Below are 16448 nucleotides of genomic sequence, written 5' to 3'. Positions count from 1 at the left end.
GCTGCAGCCCGGGCTTCCCACCGCTCACACTCATAGCTTCCCTGGGAGCCAGCGAGGCCCTGGTGAGCTGGGAAAAGGGGGTGGGTGGTGGGACCCCCAGGCCAGAGGGTCCAGTTATGAGCACCCCAGGCTCTGAACCACACAGCCTGCACGTTAATCTTGGCCCAAGCTGTGTGACGTTGGCATGTTACTGAACCTCTCTGTGCCGCAGTGTCCACATCTGAAAAATGGGCTGCCTGCGGCACTCACCTGGTAAAGGCACTGTGAGGATTGCATGTGAGAGGGTCCCTGTGAAACCCTTGAACCTGACAGCACTGGGCACGTCCTAGGAGCCCAGTGGAAATGGCTGATGGTGTTATCACCCCGGAGTGCTGGCTGAGCTCCAGGGCATCTGCTAAGAGCTCACACTGGCTCTTTCGGGGATTCCTCAGAATGGCCCCGTGAGGACTTGCCTAGCAGGCGTGTTCTACAGGTGGGTAAACAAGCTCAGAGAGGTTAAGCCATTTGTCCAGGGCCACACAGCACTGGGATCCATGCGGAATCGCCGTCTGCAAGGCCTGCAGACATAACACCATCCTGTCCCTCCCTTAGCACCCAGGCATCGGTGCAGTTGGGACCAAAGGCACAGACCCCGCCAGAGCCTTGGGGTCTCCATATGCAGCCTGTGCCGGGAGCCTGTGCCTGGACACACACACGCCTCGCAGCCGCCATACCATGATCTCCATGGAGCTCCAGCGTGACGTGCCCCAGTACATGGCCATCCCCTGGTTGATGACGTGGGTCATGGCGCGGACCGTCTCTGTCGTGAGAGAAGGGGAAACCGCAGGTGGGGGGCGGCCGGGGCTCAGGGCCAGCCTCGGGACATTCTGTGTATACAGGCGGGACGCTGGGAGGAGGGACAGGGGCTGCGAAGATGTCTTGCAAGCAGTGTACTTCCTGGCTCCGAAGTTGGGGGTGGGAGGGGTTTTTTGGGATGAGAGAGAAAAGTGAACCACAATCCTAGAAGATTGTGAAAACAATTTCCCCGACTGGTTACAGGCCTATGGAAATGCTGAAAAATGGGTTATGGATGGACCGTGATGTTTCTATGGCAGATTAGAGGGGACGTCAAAGAATGTGGCTCTGGCTCCGGACTCTAGAACTGGGGGTTCTCTGGTCTGGGGAAGATTCGAGGGCCCCGATCACTCAGGAAGGACCAGGTGAATGCATGAAAGTTACAGTCAGATTGGCGGCAGGAGGGACACGTGTTTTTGCATTTCTGGTCTCCTACTTCGGGCTATTCCAAAGTCTCATTGGAACAGAGAGTGGGCTGGATAAGGAGATGTGGCAGGACCTGGGACACTGTATGGTCCCAGAGAATAGGGCTTTGGGGCTGAGCTCATGTTTCCTCTCATGTCCAGGAGACTGAGAAGTGGGCGTGGAAAGCCTTGTGAGACCATGGCCCAGGTTCTCAAACCAGCCCAGCACCAGGCCAGAGTCCCAGCCCGCCTGTTCCCCGGCAAGGGGTGGTCCCAGGGCCACAGGGGTCTGGGTGCTGCTCCTGTAAGGGGCCCAGGCCTGGAGTAGGACAGTTCTGAGGCTCCACAAGCCCTGGGAACGACCTGAATCATGGATGGCAGAGACTCCTAAGGCCTGAGGACGAAATCGCAGAGACTCCACGCTGGCCTTCTAAAGAAGAGAGGAAGGACCCTCACCCCAGTGACAGCGGATTCTTCCCAGTATTCAAAAATGTTTTTGAGACATAACCATCTGCCAGTCGTAGCTCCCTCTCAGCCTCATGGGGATGTTGTGATGTTAAAAACAGAACTTGGCCTCAAAATTTCAAATTTCAGAAGCCTCTTAGCTTTGCCGGGCGAGGGACTATGGCGCTAGGCTTCTCACGGGTCGGATACAGTGCTTGCAAGTTCGACCGCCAAAGGCAGTGTGGGAGTGAGTGGGAGTGCAAGTGTTTCTAAACACAGCAACGACGTTGACCCTGGAAAAGCCCCGGCTCTCCCTAAGTGCCTGCTTGTCCTTTGCCCATGTTGCGTGGAAGCTGAGGTCCTGAAAATGCTGGGAGTGGGCCCGTCGGGAAGGAAGGAAGGACGGAATGTGCTGGGTTTGTTCTGCAGGCTCCACCTCGGAATGGCAACGAGGCCACAAAGTGGCAGCGCTGGCTTCCCATCCCCTTCTGTTTTGGGGGTCGCTCCCTGAGCACCCCTTTATTGAGGTCCACCCTGAGCAGAACCTGGGGCCTCCTGAAGGCTAGAGCTGAGGCCATGGAGTTTCTGGAGCGGTGGTCTCGGCAGACTCACCCAGGACCCCTGGCAAACCACCCTTGGCTTCGGCGCTTGCAGGCCCAGCCCTGCTCTCTGCTTCCTTCCAAGGTCAGAGGTTGTGGCTCCTGGGAATCCTCTCCGTCCCCTCCTGGGGGTGAGATCTGGGAGGGAGTCTGAACTCTCCGGGCCACCTCCCTGGGCCACCTGCTTTAACTGCCAACACCGACAGACCCGCAGGAAGTGCCTGGTTGGGAAAGTTTCAGGAGAACCCAGAGGGTCCCAGGAGAATCTCTGACTACATCCTACCCAGGTCCGGGTCCTGGCCTGGCCGGCCTTGTGGTTTTTTAGAAACACTCTCGGGGCACCTGTGAACATGCAGCATCAGTACCCGGTTCTTTTCAGCCAAGGCTTAGGTCCACATGCTAGACATTGCTAGACAGAGGGAAGCCAAGGCCCCCACGGCCAGCCCTGTTCCCTCGCTCTCCCTTCTCGGCAGCTGTCTCAGGTCCCCAAGGTCCCAGCCAGTGAAACTGCAGGCTGCCCTGCAGCGCCCCTTCCATGCAACGATGGGGAGATGGGGCTGACGGGGCAGGAGTCTCTGGCTGTCCTGAGGCAAAGACCCCTGGGCTCCCTGGAGGATCTGGGCAGAAGCAGGCTGGACAGGGCGCCCACGCGAGGGAGCACCCTGCACTTGTGCCCAAGCGTGGTATCAGTGGCCCCAGACCCAGGGACAATTAGGGGACAACTGTCCTTCACCTCCATATTTAATGCGGTTGAACAGAAGTAGGAGGACTGAATCCTTCTAGCTGCTGCCAAAACCCACGGCATCTCCTGCCGCATCACAAACAATACATGGGGGGTCAGGTGGCAGCACCAGTTGGCAGACGGGGGCCCGGGCCCAGGGAGACCGACGCCTGCCCTTGGGGTGGGTTCCTGGGGCCCTTAGCTGTGGGGAGGGCAGAGAGACCATGCGTGGCCAGAGGCCGCCCCCTGGTTTCAGCTCCTGTGGTTATTCTTTCAGGAGGAAAATGACTCCATGTTGATGGAGAGGTTTGGCCTCCTGGTGAGAGGGGACACGCAGCCAGCATGCTGTCCGAGGAGCAGCGTGCTGTGGACAGGGCAGCGTGCCAAGCCAGGTGATCTCTGCCTCCAGGAGAGACAAGAGCTTAGCAAACACAAACTCTGGAGGAGCTAAGACTCGGTGGAGGGCTGCGTGTTCTGGGGTCCCTGACGGCTTTGTTCCTTGTGGAAACCTGGTCTTCCCCAACTCTTCCCATGGCACCATCCAGGGTCAAGGCTCCAGGGGGGATCACAGCATCAGATCAACAGGACCCCCGGCCGCCGCAGAGCTCAGCAGTGCAAGCCCAGGGGTGGGGGCCATGCACGGGAGGAAGGAGGAACGAGGGGACGGGGGGCGGAGGGCTGGGGGCGAGGGGCTCCAACACCACTTTGCTTTTCCTTCACTTGCAAGGTGTTCTCATAGGGCGCTCTTTCCCCTCTTTATGCATTTTATGGAGAAGTTTGTCACGGGGTGAAAGAATCATGTAAATAAAAATACTGTCTCATAAAATGCAGCTTGGACGCAGAAGTCAATAGTCAGGCTGGGGGCACTGTGTACCTTCTATGATGAATGTCCTTGACTTGGAGGAACTAAATGGGTCCCCTGGTGATAAAAGAAAGATTTAAAGAGACCAGAGTTGATAGCTGGGAGCACTGAGAGGAGTGGCACGACGAAGGCACAGCGGGGAGGCACAAATCACCGCGCAGAACACGCGTTTAGTTAAAAAGGAAAAAATATAACAACACACGCACGTGCGTGCTGTGTATGAACAAATAAACAAAAAACACTGGAACACAACTTAATTTTCAAGTCCCTGAAGCAGCAAAGCACACGTGGAAAGACACCTGTAGCAGGAGGACGGGCGAGCGGAGGGGCTGAGATCTCAGGAGTAGAAAGAATAAAAAACGCCAAAGTAACCAAAACCGATTTTCAAAGGGCTGAACGTTTCTTCTCCTCTATGTAGTAATTTATTCCCCAGAGCACAAAAGACCCCCCAAGCTTCCCAATGGATCGTGATTGGAGAGAACACCACAGTCGGGGTCCCCACACTGCAGCTTCACTTAGCTGCAAAACAGCCGCAGCGGGGAGGGGACGGTTCTGCTGTGGCTCTGACTGGGAGGGCAGATCGGCCTGGGTCCAAAGCGAGGACAGGGACTCAGCCTGGAGGTGCCGGGTGCACTTGGCTGGGGGTCGGCAGCCAGAGGCTGAGCTCACCCCTACTGAGGGGAGGCCTGCCCCCTTGTCCCCCACCCTGGACCTGGCCTCCTCTCACGGCTCACCCGGGTGCCCAGCAGGACCCATGCTGGTGGTCTCTACAACCTCAGATTCAGACCCTTCGGACACCACCCAGGCCTGACCGGTGGCGCTGCCGCAGACCACTTACCTTCCATCGGGGTGTTGGGGTCCGGACGGTTGGCAAACACCACGTCCACATACTCCAGCTGCAGTCGCTCCAGAGAAGCTTTCAGACCTGGGGGAGGACCGGGTGGGAGCGTCACTGCTGTGGCTGCATCTCCACAGGCACCTGGGCCTGTCCATGCCCGGCTCGGGGAACAAGAGACGGCTAAGAGGCCCCTGGCATCTGGAAGCTTCCAGAAGCTGATGGAGGTCGTGAAATGCTACGGCAGAGGTGGGGGCACATCCCACAGGGAGTGGGGGGAGTCTCTCCTTCAGGAGGATGTCGGGGGACCACAGGCCACATGTCCTTGACTAAATGAAGGGGAAGCGCCTCCTCCCCCAGACAACATGCCCTCCTCTGAGGTCAGTCTGTGTTACAACAGGGGGATCACGATATCCATCACACGTGGAGGGAGGGTTACACTGGCTGCCCATCCCATCAAAAGCAATACTGTCTGTGGCCAGGCATGGTGGCCCATGCCTGTAATCCCAGCACTCTGGGGGGCCAAGGCGGGTGGATCACTTGAGGTCAGGAGTTCAAGACCAGCCTGACCAACATAGTGAAACCCTGTCTCTACTAAAAATAAAAAAAAAAAAAAAAAAAAAAATTAACCAGGCATGGTGGCGGGCACCTGTAATCCCAGGTATTCAGGAGGCTGAGGCAGGAGAATCGCTTGAACCCAGGAGGCGGAGGTTGCAGTGAGCCAAGATCGTGTCACTGCACTCCAGCCTGGGCGACAAGAGCAAAACTCCATCTCAAAAACAAAAACAAAAACAATGGCAATAGTGTCTAAAACGCCCAAGCCACCCGCTCGTGCTTAGAGCAGCTCAGGACACACAGCTGGCAGAGTGAAACACTGGGTTGGGGTGGGCAGGACGGGGAGCGGGTGGCTGGCCCCCTAGGTGATTTTCAATGGAATGATCTATTATCTTGAAGAAAATGAACACAGATAGGGAAGGCATGAAGACAATAAAAATACAGCAAGAGCCAGACAGCCCGGTGCCTTGCTCCGGTGCCCGCGAATGCTGAGCCCCGGGCTGTGTGGCATGCACCTTCTCCTGGGCGCTGTGGGCATCCCAGCCACCCTCGCCGGGTGCACTCTTACTGTCCCTATTGCACAGATACTGTGGCAGAGGCGTGGGGCAGGGTGCTCCCCCACTCAGCCCGTGCGGGGCCGAACCCGGATTGAAACCCAGGCTGGTCTGTGGTCTGTGGTCTGTGCTCAGCCACCGGGCGCCCTTGTTCCCTGCAGGGTCCCCCTGTGCTGCCCGGGTGGAAGGAGAGGGTCAGGCCAGAGCACCGGGTGCCCCGGGATGGGGCCCTTGGTTGGGTAACTTGGGGGGTCAGGCTCTGTGCTGCTTTCACTTTGGCCTCCGAGGACAATCCCACAGGTGTGGGGGCCCTGAGGTGCCTGAGTGCGTCCTCACCTTCGATTATGTGCTTCCTGGACAGGCCCCGCTCCGTCTCTGCCCTGGAAAACAGGCCGACCATGTGTGATGTTGCCAGCGGTTTCGGCACCCTGGCCCCTCCCAGGAAACGTTTATGATGCAATGTTAGGCGCAAAAACGGGGTCAGCAAATGCCGTGTGGGGTCGGATTCCACTTTGGGGGTAGGTACCCGAGGCTGCAGGGCTGAACTCCCAGAGGCCCGCGGCAGGCCTGGTCACAGGGCTCAGAGGGGAGGCGGGTGGCAGCAGGGGAAAGGCAGCTTTTGGTTTTCAACCTAACCCGTGTGTTTGATTTGGACTTTTTATTTTTATTTTTTAAATTAAGAACAAATCAGGCTGGGCACAGTGGCTCATGCCTGTAATCCCAGCACTTTGGGAGGCTAAGGCAGGAGGATCACTTGAGTCCAGGAGTTCAAGACCAGCCTGGGCAATATAGTGAGACCCCATATCTTATAAAAGGACAAATTAAGGCCAGGCGTGGTGGCTCACACCTGCAATCCTAGTGCTTTGGGAAGCTCAGGTGGGCAGATTACTTGAGTTTAGGAGTTTGAGACCAGCCTGGACAACATGATGAAACCCTATCTCTACAAAATATATATATATACAAAAATTGCTGGGCATGGTGGCATGTGCCCGTAGAGCCAGCTACTTGAGGCAGGAGAGTCACTTGAACCAGGAGGCTGAGGCTGCAGTGAGCTGGGACTACGCCACTGTACTCCAGCCTAGGTGACAAAGTGAGACCCTGTCTCCAAAAAAAAAAAAAAAAAAAAAAGAAGAAAGAAAAAGGACAAATTAGTCAGGTATGGTGGCCAACATGCCTGTAGGCTGAGGTGGGAAGAGCGCTCAAGCCCAGGAGTTTGAAGCTACAGTAAGCCGTGATCGTGCCACTGCATTCCAACCTGGACGACAAAGCGAGACCCTGTCTCAAAAAAATACATAAAAATAAATAAAAAATAAAAGAAAGAAAAAATGAATCATAGTCATAATTCCTATGAGCCCAAGTGTGTCCAGCCCACAAACTACGGAGCTAGACACTTGGAGACCTGCACGGGTGACGACAGGCAGCCCAGGGAATTTGGAGTGGTTTGGGGGTTTGGGCAGTTCACAGATTTTCTGTGTTTTCCATAATTTTTATGACGTTACCATAGTGACCAGGAAAAAATAATCCATGTAAGTAAAAAGAAAAGTTAAGCGAGGTTTTTGTAAAAGGCAAACTCAGCCACAGCTACTTTTCTGGATTTGACGTCCGTTAACAGGGACGGGCACCAGGCATAGCTGGTGGCTGCAGAATGTCAGCTCTGCCCCTGCTGGGGACGGGAAGTGGCACTGGGCCGGGGCCTGACCAGGACAGACCCCGACCACTCTCCTTTCTGAAGCAGGACTGTCCTCCCCCCACCCCGGAAGCCTTCTAGGTCAGGGGTCTCTAGGGACTGTGGGACCGTGGCTGCTGGGCCAGGGCTGGAAGCATCGCCAGCTGTTGCACCTACTTTCCGCCCCAGAAGATCTTGGTGGTGATGACGAGGCTGGACCGCCTGCGGGAAAGAAGAGAACGAAGAGGTGTGATAGGGCCCGGCCCCTGGGGGGTCCTTCATTCACGACATCCTCATCTCTCACACAGAGGTCCTGAAAGCCCTCCCGCCTGGGAGCCCGGGGCATGAAATGGGCACTTCCCTATCATTCGATGTGTACCACGTGCCAAGCCTGGATGCGTGGGCTCCTCATGGAGCCAGGAGGCAGCCACCGAGGCAGTAACTGTGAGTCAGGCAGTGGGAGTTGGACAGTGGGGGACCCAGTGTGACCGGAGCCCGGAGGAGATGCCTTCCGCCCAGGATGTGGGAGGGGGCCTGGCTCAGGGAATACGAGGGGTGCATGGATTTGGTCCAGGTAGAGGAAGCAGCAAGAGCCACGGTGTGGGCCAAGGGGCAGGGGTGGGCTCTGGGGGGATCTGGCAGGAGTTGAGGATGGAAAGATGAGGGTGGAAGGCAGCCAGGGAAGCTCTCTGCAACATTCCCTACAGAATGTGATGCCTGTTGCAGAAAATCTGCGTGGGACCGCCCGGTCAGGGTAACTTGGGAGGCACCTAGGGAGGGAGGGGAGGTATAGGGAGCCCAAGTGTGGCCAGGCCAATGGGATTCTGGGTTTGAGTAGCTGAGGCAGAGAACCTTGAGGATTTGGGCTTGAGCAGCGCAAAGGGAAGTAATTCGTTCTTCTGCTCTAAGTCCACAGGAGACAAATGCCCATACAAGTGGCTTTGTCCTGGTGGGATGGGGGATAATGATGGCCCCTCCCGGCCACATTTGACCTTGACCCCTCCCAGAGGAGGGAATACTCCCCACCCAGGGGGTGACAATGACCTCCTGGTTCCCCATGGCTGAGCTGCTTTCCCACCCGGGTCCCGGGCTGCTCAGGGAAGCAGCTCAGGAGGCTGGAGCAGGAGGCCTCCTTTGCCTCCGAAGCATTGGCCACAGAGCTCTGGCAAGGGCAGCGTCACCTCCAGGAAGAGAGACCACCCCACACCACCTCCATGCGCATTTGCCAAAGACATGATCAGGGGATTTGCTAATATGTGCAATTTCCTTTAATTACAGGGTGAGGAGGAATTTCTTTTGGGATTAGAGTTGCCAAAAAACAAATTTGATGGGGCAAGAGGAAGGGGTGTTAGGAATCCATGGGGGAGGGGGTGGGGGCTTCTCAACAAATGACACTGGGATTCTGAGCGGCACTGGGAGGGGAGGGAGGAGGGAGCCCAACTTTATAACTGCTTCTCATGTTTCTGAAAATAAAGAAACATTTATTAAGAAACAGGGCCCTGGGGCTTGTCAGCACCTTCAGATAAAGCTGTGTCCAGGGGTCTGGGGAGTCCCAACATGTAGGCAAGTGCTCAGCCCGAATGGTCCCAAGGTGGGTGAGGACCTTGGCCTGGGAAAGGCCCACAGGCTCCTGGGAGAGAAGGGTGGATGGCCCCCGATCTGTGACCTTTGGGCCCCATCACACCCAGGGACCGCTCCCCAGTCTATGCTGGAGGGGACCACTTCCCAGGCGAGTGTGACACGTCCTGCCCTGAGCTGGGTGGTGGGTAATTTACAGACTTGGGGCCACTGACCCTCAGGATAGCCCTGCCGGGAAGGTCCCCTACACACACCCTTACAGATGGGAACAGTGAGCTCCGGAGAGGTTGAGACGCCGCGAAGGTCCCGTGGACAAGGTGCAGGGTGGGATCCAACCCCGGGGTCCCCAGACTCTCTGAGCCACTCCCATCTCTGGCCCCCTGGCTTCCCTGACCCTAAGTGCTCCAGCCAAAGAGGTGAAAGGGCTTTGCACCCCCATCTGTAGCAGCACCCCTCTGCTGTACCCAGGCCCGTTCTCACGCCGAGCTCTTTTTGGCCTGACACTTTGCAAGCAGGGACCCTAGTGCTCTGGGTCTCTGTGGCTGAGTTGGGACAGGCGGAGTGGGCACGCTAGGGTGGGGGTACACAGTGTATTCAGCCTCCCTTCAACTTTTTTCTCAAGCGGAGTCACCTCCTCCTCTTGGAGAACTGAATTTTCCTCTCCACTTCCCAGCAAGAAAAATGTGAAGACTTGCAGGCCTTATAACACTGCACAATGGGCTGATGAGGCTGACCCTGGGATAGTTCGCCCACACCCACCCCAGGGACAGACCGCAGAGAGCAGGGTCCTTACCTCCATCCTTTCTTCTTAATGATGTTTCCCAGTACCACTTCAGCCCTGCAAAACAAGACACCGAGATCTCATCACGGCCAAACAGAAAAATCAAACCCAGACCCACTGTGGCCACTGGCCACTTGGTTCCCTCTGTGAAAATGCCATTGGGGCCAGAGAGCCAGGCTGTTAACACCCGCCTTGGCTCAGTAGCTCATTCCAGAGAGAGAGGGCTGGCCCGAGGGGGCGGGAGCAGCTGTGTTACTGCTCCCCACTAGGATGGCTGTGGCATGTTCCCCTGCAGACGCATGTCTAAGCAGTGGCGGCCCCAGCTCTCACAGAGAAGGAAGGAGCTGCTGTCGAGCTTGGCAAGGCCAGCATCCCATTTCCTAGTCAGCTGAAAATTCACAAGGGAAAATGCCTGGCAACATTAGGTGGGCAAAATTTCCACACAAGTATCTTGCTTTTTTTTTTTTTTTGAGAGAGTCTTGCTCTGTCACCCAAGCTGGAGTGCAGTGGCGAGATCTCGGCTCTCTGCAACCTCTGTCTCTTGGGTTCAAGAGATTCTCCTGCCTCAGCCTCCCGAGTAGCTGGGACTATAGGCACACGCCACCACGTCCAGCTAATTTTTGTATTTTTAGTAGAGATGGGGTCTCACCATGTTGGCCAGGCTGGTCTCGAACTCCTGACCTCGAGTGATCCACCCACCTTGGCCTCCCAAAGCGCTGGGACTACAGGCATGAGCCACCGTGCCCGGCCAAGTATCTTTTTTTAAAGGTAAATTATTCATCAAGTACATCTTCTGTTTTGAGAGACAATCAACATGTACTCAGGGTCAAGGGCTGGATTTCCAGCAGATGTGCATGCTTGTGTATGTGTGTGTGTGTACATGGGTGCACGTGTGTGGGTGCACGTGTCCCTCTCATTTCCTGCGTTGAACGGCAGAGAGTCAGATGCTGGGCAGACCACTGTCTGTCCTGTTTGGCATCACTCCGGGTCCTGCACCAAACTCAGGCCAGCTGGGGGCATGGGCGGCCATTGTAGCCTCGCCTGGCACTGCAGCACTGGATTAACTTTGAAGAACTTTCTGCTTGTAGCAAAATGTTTCTGAGCAAAACAACAGACGGAGAATGATCCATACTCTGTGCTACATTCCAATTATAAAAGCGCCTGAGTCATCCACTCAGAAATAATGGGCTCTGATTTGCAAGCTGTTTAGCATGCGCTCTGAATGCTCCTCATTTATGGTCAAGACGCACAGAAAATTCACTCAGCCCTAGGCCTCTTCCTTTTATTCCTTGGTCCCTGATTTGTCGAATGAAGGATCAGGAAAGGAGGAGGAAGAGAGAAAAGCTGGCAGTGATCCCGGGGGCAGAGGAGCAGCAGACAGTGAGTTACCTAAGCCTGTGGCTTGTGGCTCTGGCTGTGAATTTGGTAGGACTCACACCTGTTCGCGGGACACAGAAATCCTGTAGCTCTCCGAGAAGTATGCAAATTAGTGTCAGAAGAAGCAGGAGGCCTCGGGAAGATAAGGGTTTGGCCTCCTGCGAGCTGCCTCTCGGCCTCCCCCGAACTCCCCAAAGCAGTTTCTTCCTGCCTATCCCTGGCACGCAGCGCCCAGGTCCTCTGTGAGGGCACTGATGGGTGTCCACCGGAGGCTCAGCTCTGAGCTGGACTGAGGGACCGCAGTGGCTGGCCCAGGAGCAGAGGGGCAGGGGATCCCACAGAAATGGCGACCCGAGGGGAAGCTGCTCCCTGACTCCCCGGCCTTCCGGCAAGTGGCTTCTGAGAGGCCCGTGGCTGCTGGAGACCCAGTGAACTTGCCCAGCTCACCAGCTCTGGGTGTCCAGTTAAACAGGGGAACATGGAAACTGCGAGTGACAGAGGACGGAGTGTGGCTGCTGTGACATGGGGTGTGCCCGGCCCCATCCATGGGGCTGCAGAGTTGCCTCCCACACATTCTTCTGGGCAACAAAACCCAGGCCAAAGCAGGCAGCGAAGAGGTGGGGGCTCGGGACGGGAGGTGCCTCTTGGCTTGGCATCTGCACTGGGCTTTTTGACCTCAGATCCCTCTGCTGGGCTTATCTGTCTGGAAAGCGGTTCACTTTGATGGGAAGCTGCTGCCAGTCTGGAGGGGGCGGGAGGGGGCCGTGCCATCAGGAGGGCCAAAAGGGCTGCAGATGGGGGCTGGAGGCAGTTTGAGGGCCCAGCGGCAGCCCCCAGGGCTGTGTGCTCCCCAGGCTCTGGGTGGGAACTTGAGTAGGGCTCAGTTGGGTTCCCTGCTGTCAGGTGCTCTGGGCCCCACTGCAGTTGCAGGTAACCCACTAGGGCCCACAAAACAGCTGCGGGCCAAGCAGCTACGGTGCACAGCAGCCCAGGCCTGCAGCCTGCCCGGACGACAGGAACTTGGCTGGCCCCAGGCAGGAGGGGGGCAGAAGGAGGATGAAGAGAGGGCCAACAAATGATTTCACAAACAAAAGCTGACTTCTGGAAACCCAATGCAGGAGAGTGGATGATTTGATTACAGCCAGTCTTTAAAACTGAAGCCAACAGCCTGGCTGAAGAGGGCGGAGCTTTTACATAATTGAGCAGGAAAGTTCACTGCCAAGATGGGAAATGCTCCCCACAGCACTCGGCCGGAGCCTGCCCTCCCTAGCTCTGAGGCCCTGCAGCCCTAATTGCACTAGTGAGACATGAAATGTCAAAATGTCAGGCACATCAAGAGAGCCCAGGACAGCAGCTTAATCGTGCCTCTCACGCAGCACAGCATCTTTGGCACCGGAGGGACTGTGGTCCCCCTGGTGACTCCATGGGGAGTTTAGCAAGTGACCAGCGTCCAAGTGTTCTGCAATTCCAGCCCCGTGAAAATAATACCTCCTAAAGCCATTCAGAGTTTAAAAATGAAAGCAGGGCGCAAGGTGCATTTGTGAGCACTCTCGGGAATGTGAGTGGCAGGAATCCCTGCAGCTCCGGCTCTGCCCAGGCATTCTGCACCACTTTTTCCCACGCGAAAAGACACATACTTGCCGGCTGCGTAGACTTCTGCTGTATCGAAGAGGTTGATGCCATTATCATAGGCCAAGGTCATGAGCTGCTCTGCCATCTGAAACGAGAAAACCAGCACTGTCCTGCCAGCCAGGAGTGGGGCTCAAAGGCTCTTGAGCACCACCCTCTTGGCCTGGGAGGCCTCACTGTGTCTAGGCCCTGCCTCCCGGGGCTCGACAGGCTCCCCTGTGGGCTCTCTACTTGCCCTCTCCTGCCACAGGCCAGGGATGGAGGCAGCTGTCAGTAACAAACCCACTGAGAAGAATAAAGAAGGCAAAAGGAAAAGAAGAAACTGCCGAGGACTGTGAATTTCTTGAGAGCAGGGACCCCATCAGGTGGGGTCATCACAGGGCTTAGCACCTGTACTGGGTTGAACAGTATCCCCACAGAATTCATCTCCACTTAGAAGCTTACAGGTGACCTCATTTGGGAATAGGGCCTTCTTGAATGTAATTAGCGAAGATGAGGTTGTACTGTGTTAGGGTGGCTCCTAAACCCCATGTGACTGGTGATTTACAAGAAGAGAAAATGCAGACACAGAAGTCCATGAGACTATGAAGGCAGAGACCGGAGTGACACGTCTACAAGCCAAGGACTGTGGGCAACCCCCAGGAGCTGGAAGAGGCATGGGGCGGACCCTCCCCCAGAGCCTTTGCAGGGAACCTGGCCCTGCCGACACCTTGGTATCCCGCCTCTGGCCTCCAGAAGGTGACAGAATATGGGTCTGTTGTTTCAGTTCCCCAGGTTTGTTACTTTGTTACAGCAGTCCTAGGAAACCAAGGCAGTCCCCAGCAGGGGCTCTGTGGAAGTTGCTGGGATGAGTCCATGTCCTTAAAGCCAGGGCTGGGTATTCAGTTGTATCTCATTGAATCTTTCCCAGCACCTGCACATGAGGACTGAATTGTTATTTTTGTAGATAGAGCAACTGACGCCCCACAGCTGGTGCATGGCGGGCGACATCCATTCCAGCCTCTTGGCCAGTGTTTCTCCAATGGCACATGTTCCCGGCCCCGAGCGACACTGCTGTAGTGGTGGCTGCCTCGTGGGCAAGATCGATGAATGCCCGCTCGAGCTAAACGGGCCGCCGTCCGTCAGACTTTGCTCCGTGGCTGCTATCAGGATGCGACTGTGCTCCATGAGCAAAGAACTGGTCGTGAGGTGGGACTCATGGAGCCAGGGGAGCCCCTCTGCAAGTGACAGCTCCCTCCAAGAGGCCGGAGAGACAGGTGCCCCTGAGCTGGTGGCCCTCGGACAGGGCTGCTTCCCTCTGAGTGTCACACTTCCCCGGGTGCAGCTCAGAGCACCGGGCCTCTCTGACAGCAAGCTGGAGTGTGGGTGAATAATTCTTAATACGCTCAAACACCGTAGCACAGAAAACCCGCCAGGGGCAGCTTCACAGGGCTGCGTCTCTCCTTTCTCAGCTCAGAAACCCTCGTGGCCAGGAGGTGTGGAGAGTGAGGACAGTGTCCTGTGAGGATTGCGGGGTAGCCACCACAGGGGGGCACCCATGGGAGAAGGCCCATGCCCAAATGCTGCACGTGGGAAGGCGGGCCTGGTGCTAGAGATCTGCCATCTTCTCAGGGGAAGCCAGAAAGGCCGCATGTTTGTGGGTGGGGGGTGTATGGAAATCTGGCCGGCAGCCTGGCGACGTTGGCAGTCATCCCCAAACATCTCAGACACTGAAATGCACGCAGCCAAAGCTGAGCCCCGGTGAGTTAGCGGCTGTGATTTGAGTCAGGAAGCCCAGGGGTGGAGGCCGTCGGTTTTCAGGACCCACCTGCTGGGGCTCCATTGCTGTCTTCCTGCTGCAGCTCAACTGCCCTGAGGTATCAAATGCATCCACTGCCAGAGGGATCTGCTTCTGCCCCTCCAGCCTCCTCCTCCCGGATGCAGCCACTGAGGGAGCGCCCAGGAATCTGTCCCCACCTCTAGCACTTTGCTTCCCAGCACCAGGGCTCCAGCAGGGACAGAGGGGCGGCTTGTTCACCTGCTCACTGCTTCCTCCTCGTCTTCCTCCTGACTCTTCCCGGATGCCTCCCACAACCAGGCCCAGGAGGAGAGAGCCCAGGAGGGCACGGTGTGCCGGGCTCCGACGGGGCTAAGCCTGTGGTTAGGGCACTCGCGCTCCTGCCAGGGCTTCTCAGAGGAGGGGACCCAGGGCTCCGTTTTCCGTTTTTGTATTTCAGACACGTGTATTTTCTTCTCCCCCATCTTTCTTCCAGGAGGGCTGGTACACTACCCATGTGTTTCTGCACTTTGATTTTTTCACTCACAATACGTCCTAGAAACCAATCCACATCTGCTCATGAAGATCCCTTTCATTCTTTTTGTTTAATTAAAACATTACTGCATTTATCAAAGAGAATTTTTAAAGTTGTGGTAAAATACATATAATGAAATTTACTATTTTAACCCTTTTCTTTTTTTTTTTGAGACGGAGTCTCGCTCTGTCACCCAGGCTGGAGTGCAGTGGCCGGATCTCAGCTCACTGCAAGCTCCGCCTCCCGGGTTTACGCCATTCTCCTGCCTCAGCCTCCCGAGCAGCTGGGACTACAGGCGCCCGCTACCTCGCCCGGCTAAGTTTTTGTATTTTTTTTTTTAGTAGAGACGGGGTTTCACCGTGTCAGCCAGGATGGTCTCGATCTCCTGACCTCGTGATCCGCCCGTCTCGGCCTCCCAAAGTGCTGGGATTACAGGCTTGAGCCACCGCGCCCGGCCTATTTTAACCCTTTTCAAGCGTAGTTCAGTGCCAGTAAGTACATTCGCATAGTTGTGTAACCATCACCACCATCCATCTCCCTGTCATGTTCCTAAACTGAAACTCTGTACCCATTGAACAGTAACTCCCCGTCCCTGCTCCCTGCCCCCAGTCCCAGCACCCACCAATCTCTGGTATTTATGAATTTAACTACTCTAGGAACCTTAGACAAATGCAGTCACACCCTCTGTCCTTTTTGTGGCTTGTTTCAATGAGCGTAATGTCCTCAAGGTTCAACATTCATCCAAGGGGTGGCACGTGTCCAGAATGTCCAAGACTGGGTGTTGTTGTTGTTTTTTTTTTTTTTTTTGGAGATGGAGTCTCATTTTGTTGCCCAGGCTGGAGTGCAGTGGCATGATCCTGGCTCACTGCAACCTTTGCCTCCTGGGTTCAAAAGATTCTCCTGCTTCAGTCTCCCGAGTAGCTGGGACTACAGGCACATGCCACCAAGCCCGGCTAATTTTTGTATTTTTAGTAGAGACAAGGTTTCACCATGTTGGCCAGGCTGGTCTCGAACTCCTGACCTTAAGTGATCTGCCCGCCTCAGCCTCCCAAAGTGTGCCAGACAAAGACTGGGTTTTGAAGGGTGTTTAGGAGTTTGTCAGGCAGGCAAGGGGAGAGTGGGTCGGGGAGGGCACTCCAGGCCCTGGGGCTGGTGTGGGCCAGGGAGGCAGCCCTCAGCAGCATCAGCTCCTCTGAGGTCTCACTCACCCGCGCTCAGGTCAAACCCCGGGGAGCCCTCCTTGACTAATCCTTCCATCACTGGAGCATGAAGTTCAGCCACTGCTGTGGCTTCCCAGCAAATTAGTCCAGAATCCGAC

At 56.0% G+C, this 16448-nt stretch overlaps 1 protein-coding gene across 3 annotated transcripts in view; it reads right to left on the bottom strand.

Annotated features, from left to right (window-relative positions):
• KCNAB2 (potassium voltage-gated channel subfamily A regulatory beta subunit 2) overlaps window positions 1-16448 on the bottom strand; it is a 109661-nt gene that overhangs the window by 6452 nt on the left and 86761 nt on the right. For all 3 annotated transcript variants that reach the window (XM_050745206.1, XM_050745116.1, XM_050745286.1), the window contains 6 exons: window positions 12848-12927; window positions 9846-9890; window positions 7652-7696; window positions 6145-6188; window positions 4703-4789; window positions 714-799 (listed from right to left, as the gene is read on the bottom strand). In XM_050745206.1, coding sequence (XP_050601163.1) covers window positions 714-799; window positions 4703-4789; window positions 6145-6188; window positions 7652-7696; window positions 9846-9890; window positions 12848-12927 — 387 coding nt within the window. The remainder of the gene's footprint in view (window positions 1-713; window positions 800-4702; window positions 4790-6144; window positions 6189-7651; window positions 7697-9845; window positions 9891-12847; window positions 12928-16448) is intronic.

Source organism: Macaca thibetana, chromosome 1 (genome assembly GCF_024542745.1).
Source record: "Macaca thibetana thibetana isolate TM-01 chromosome 1, ASM2454274v1, whole genome shotgun sequence".
NCBI lineage: Eukaryota > Metazoa > Chordata > Mammalia > Primates > Cercopithecidae > Macaca > Macaca thibetana.
This window is presented reverse-complemented; position numbering and strand designations above follow the sequence as displayed.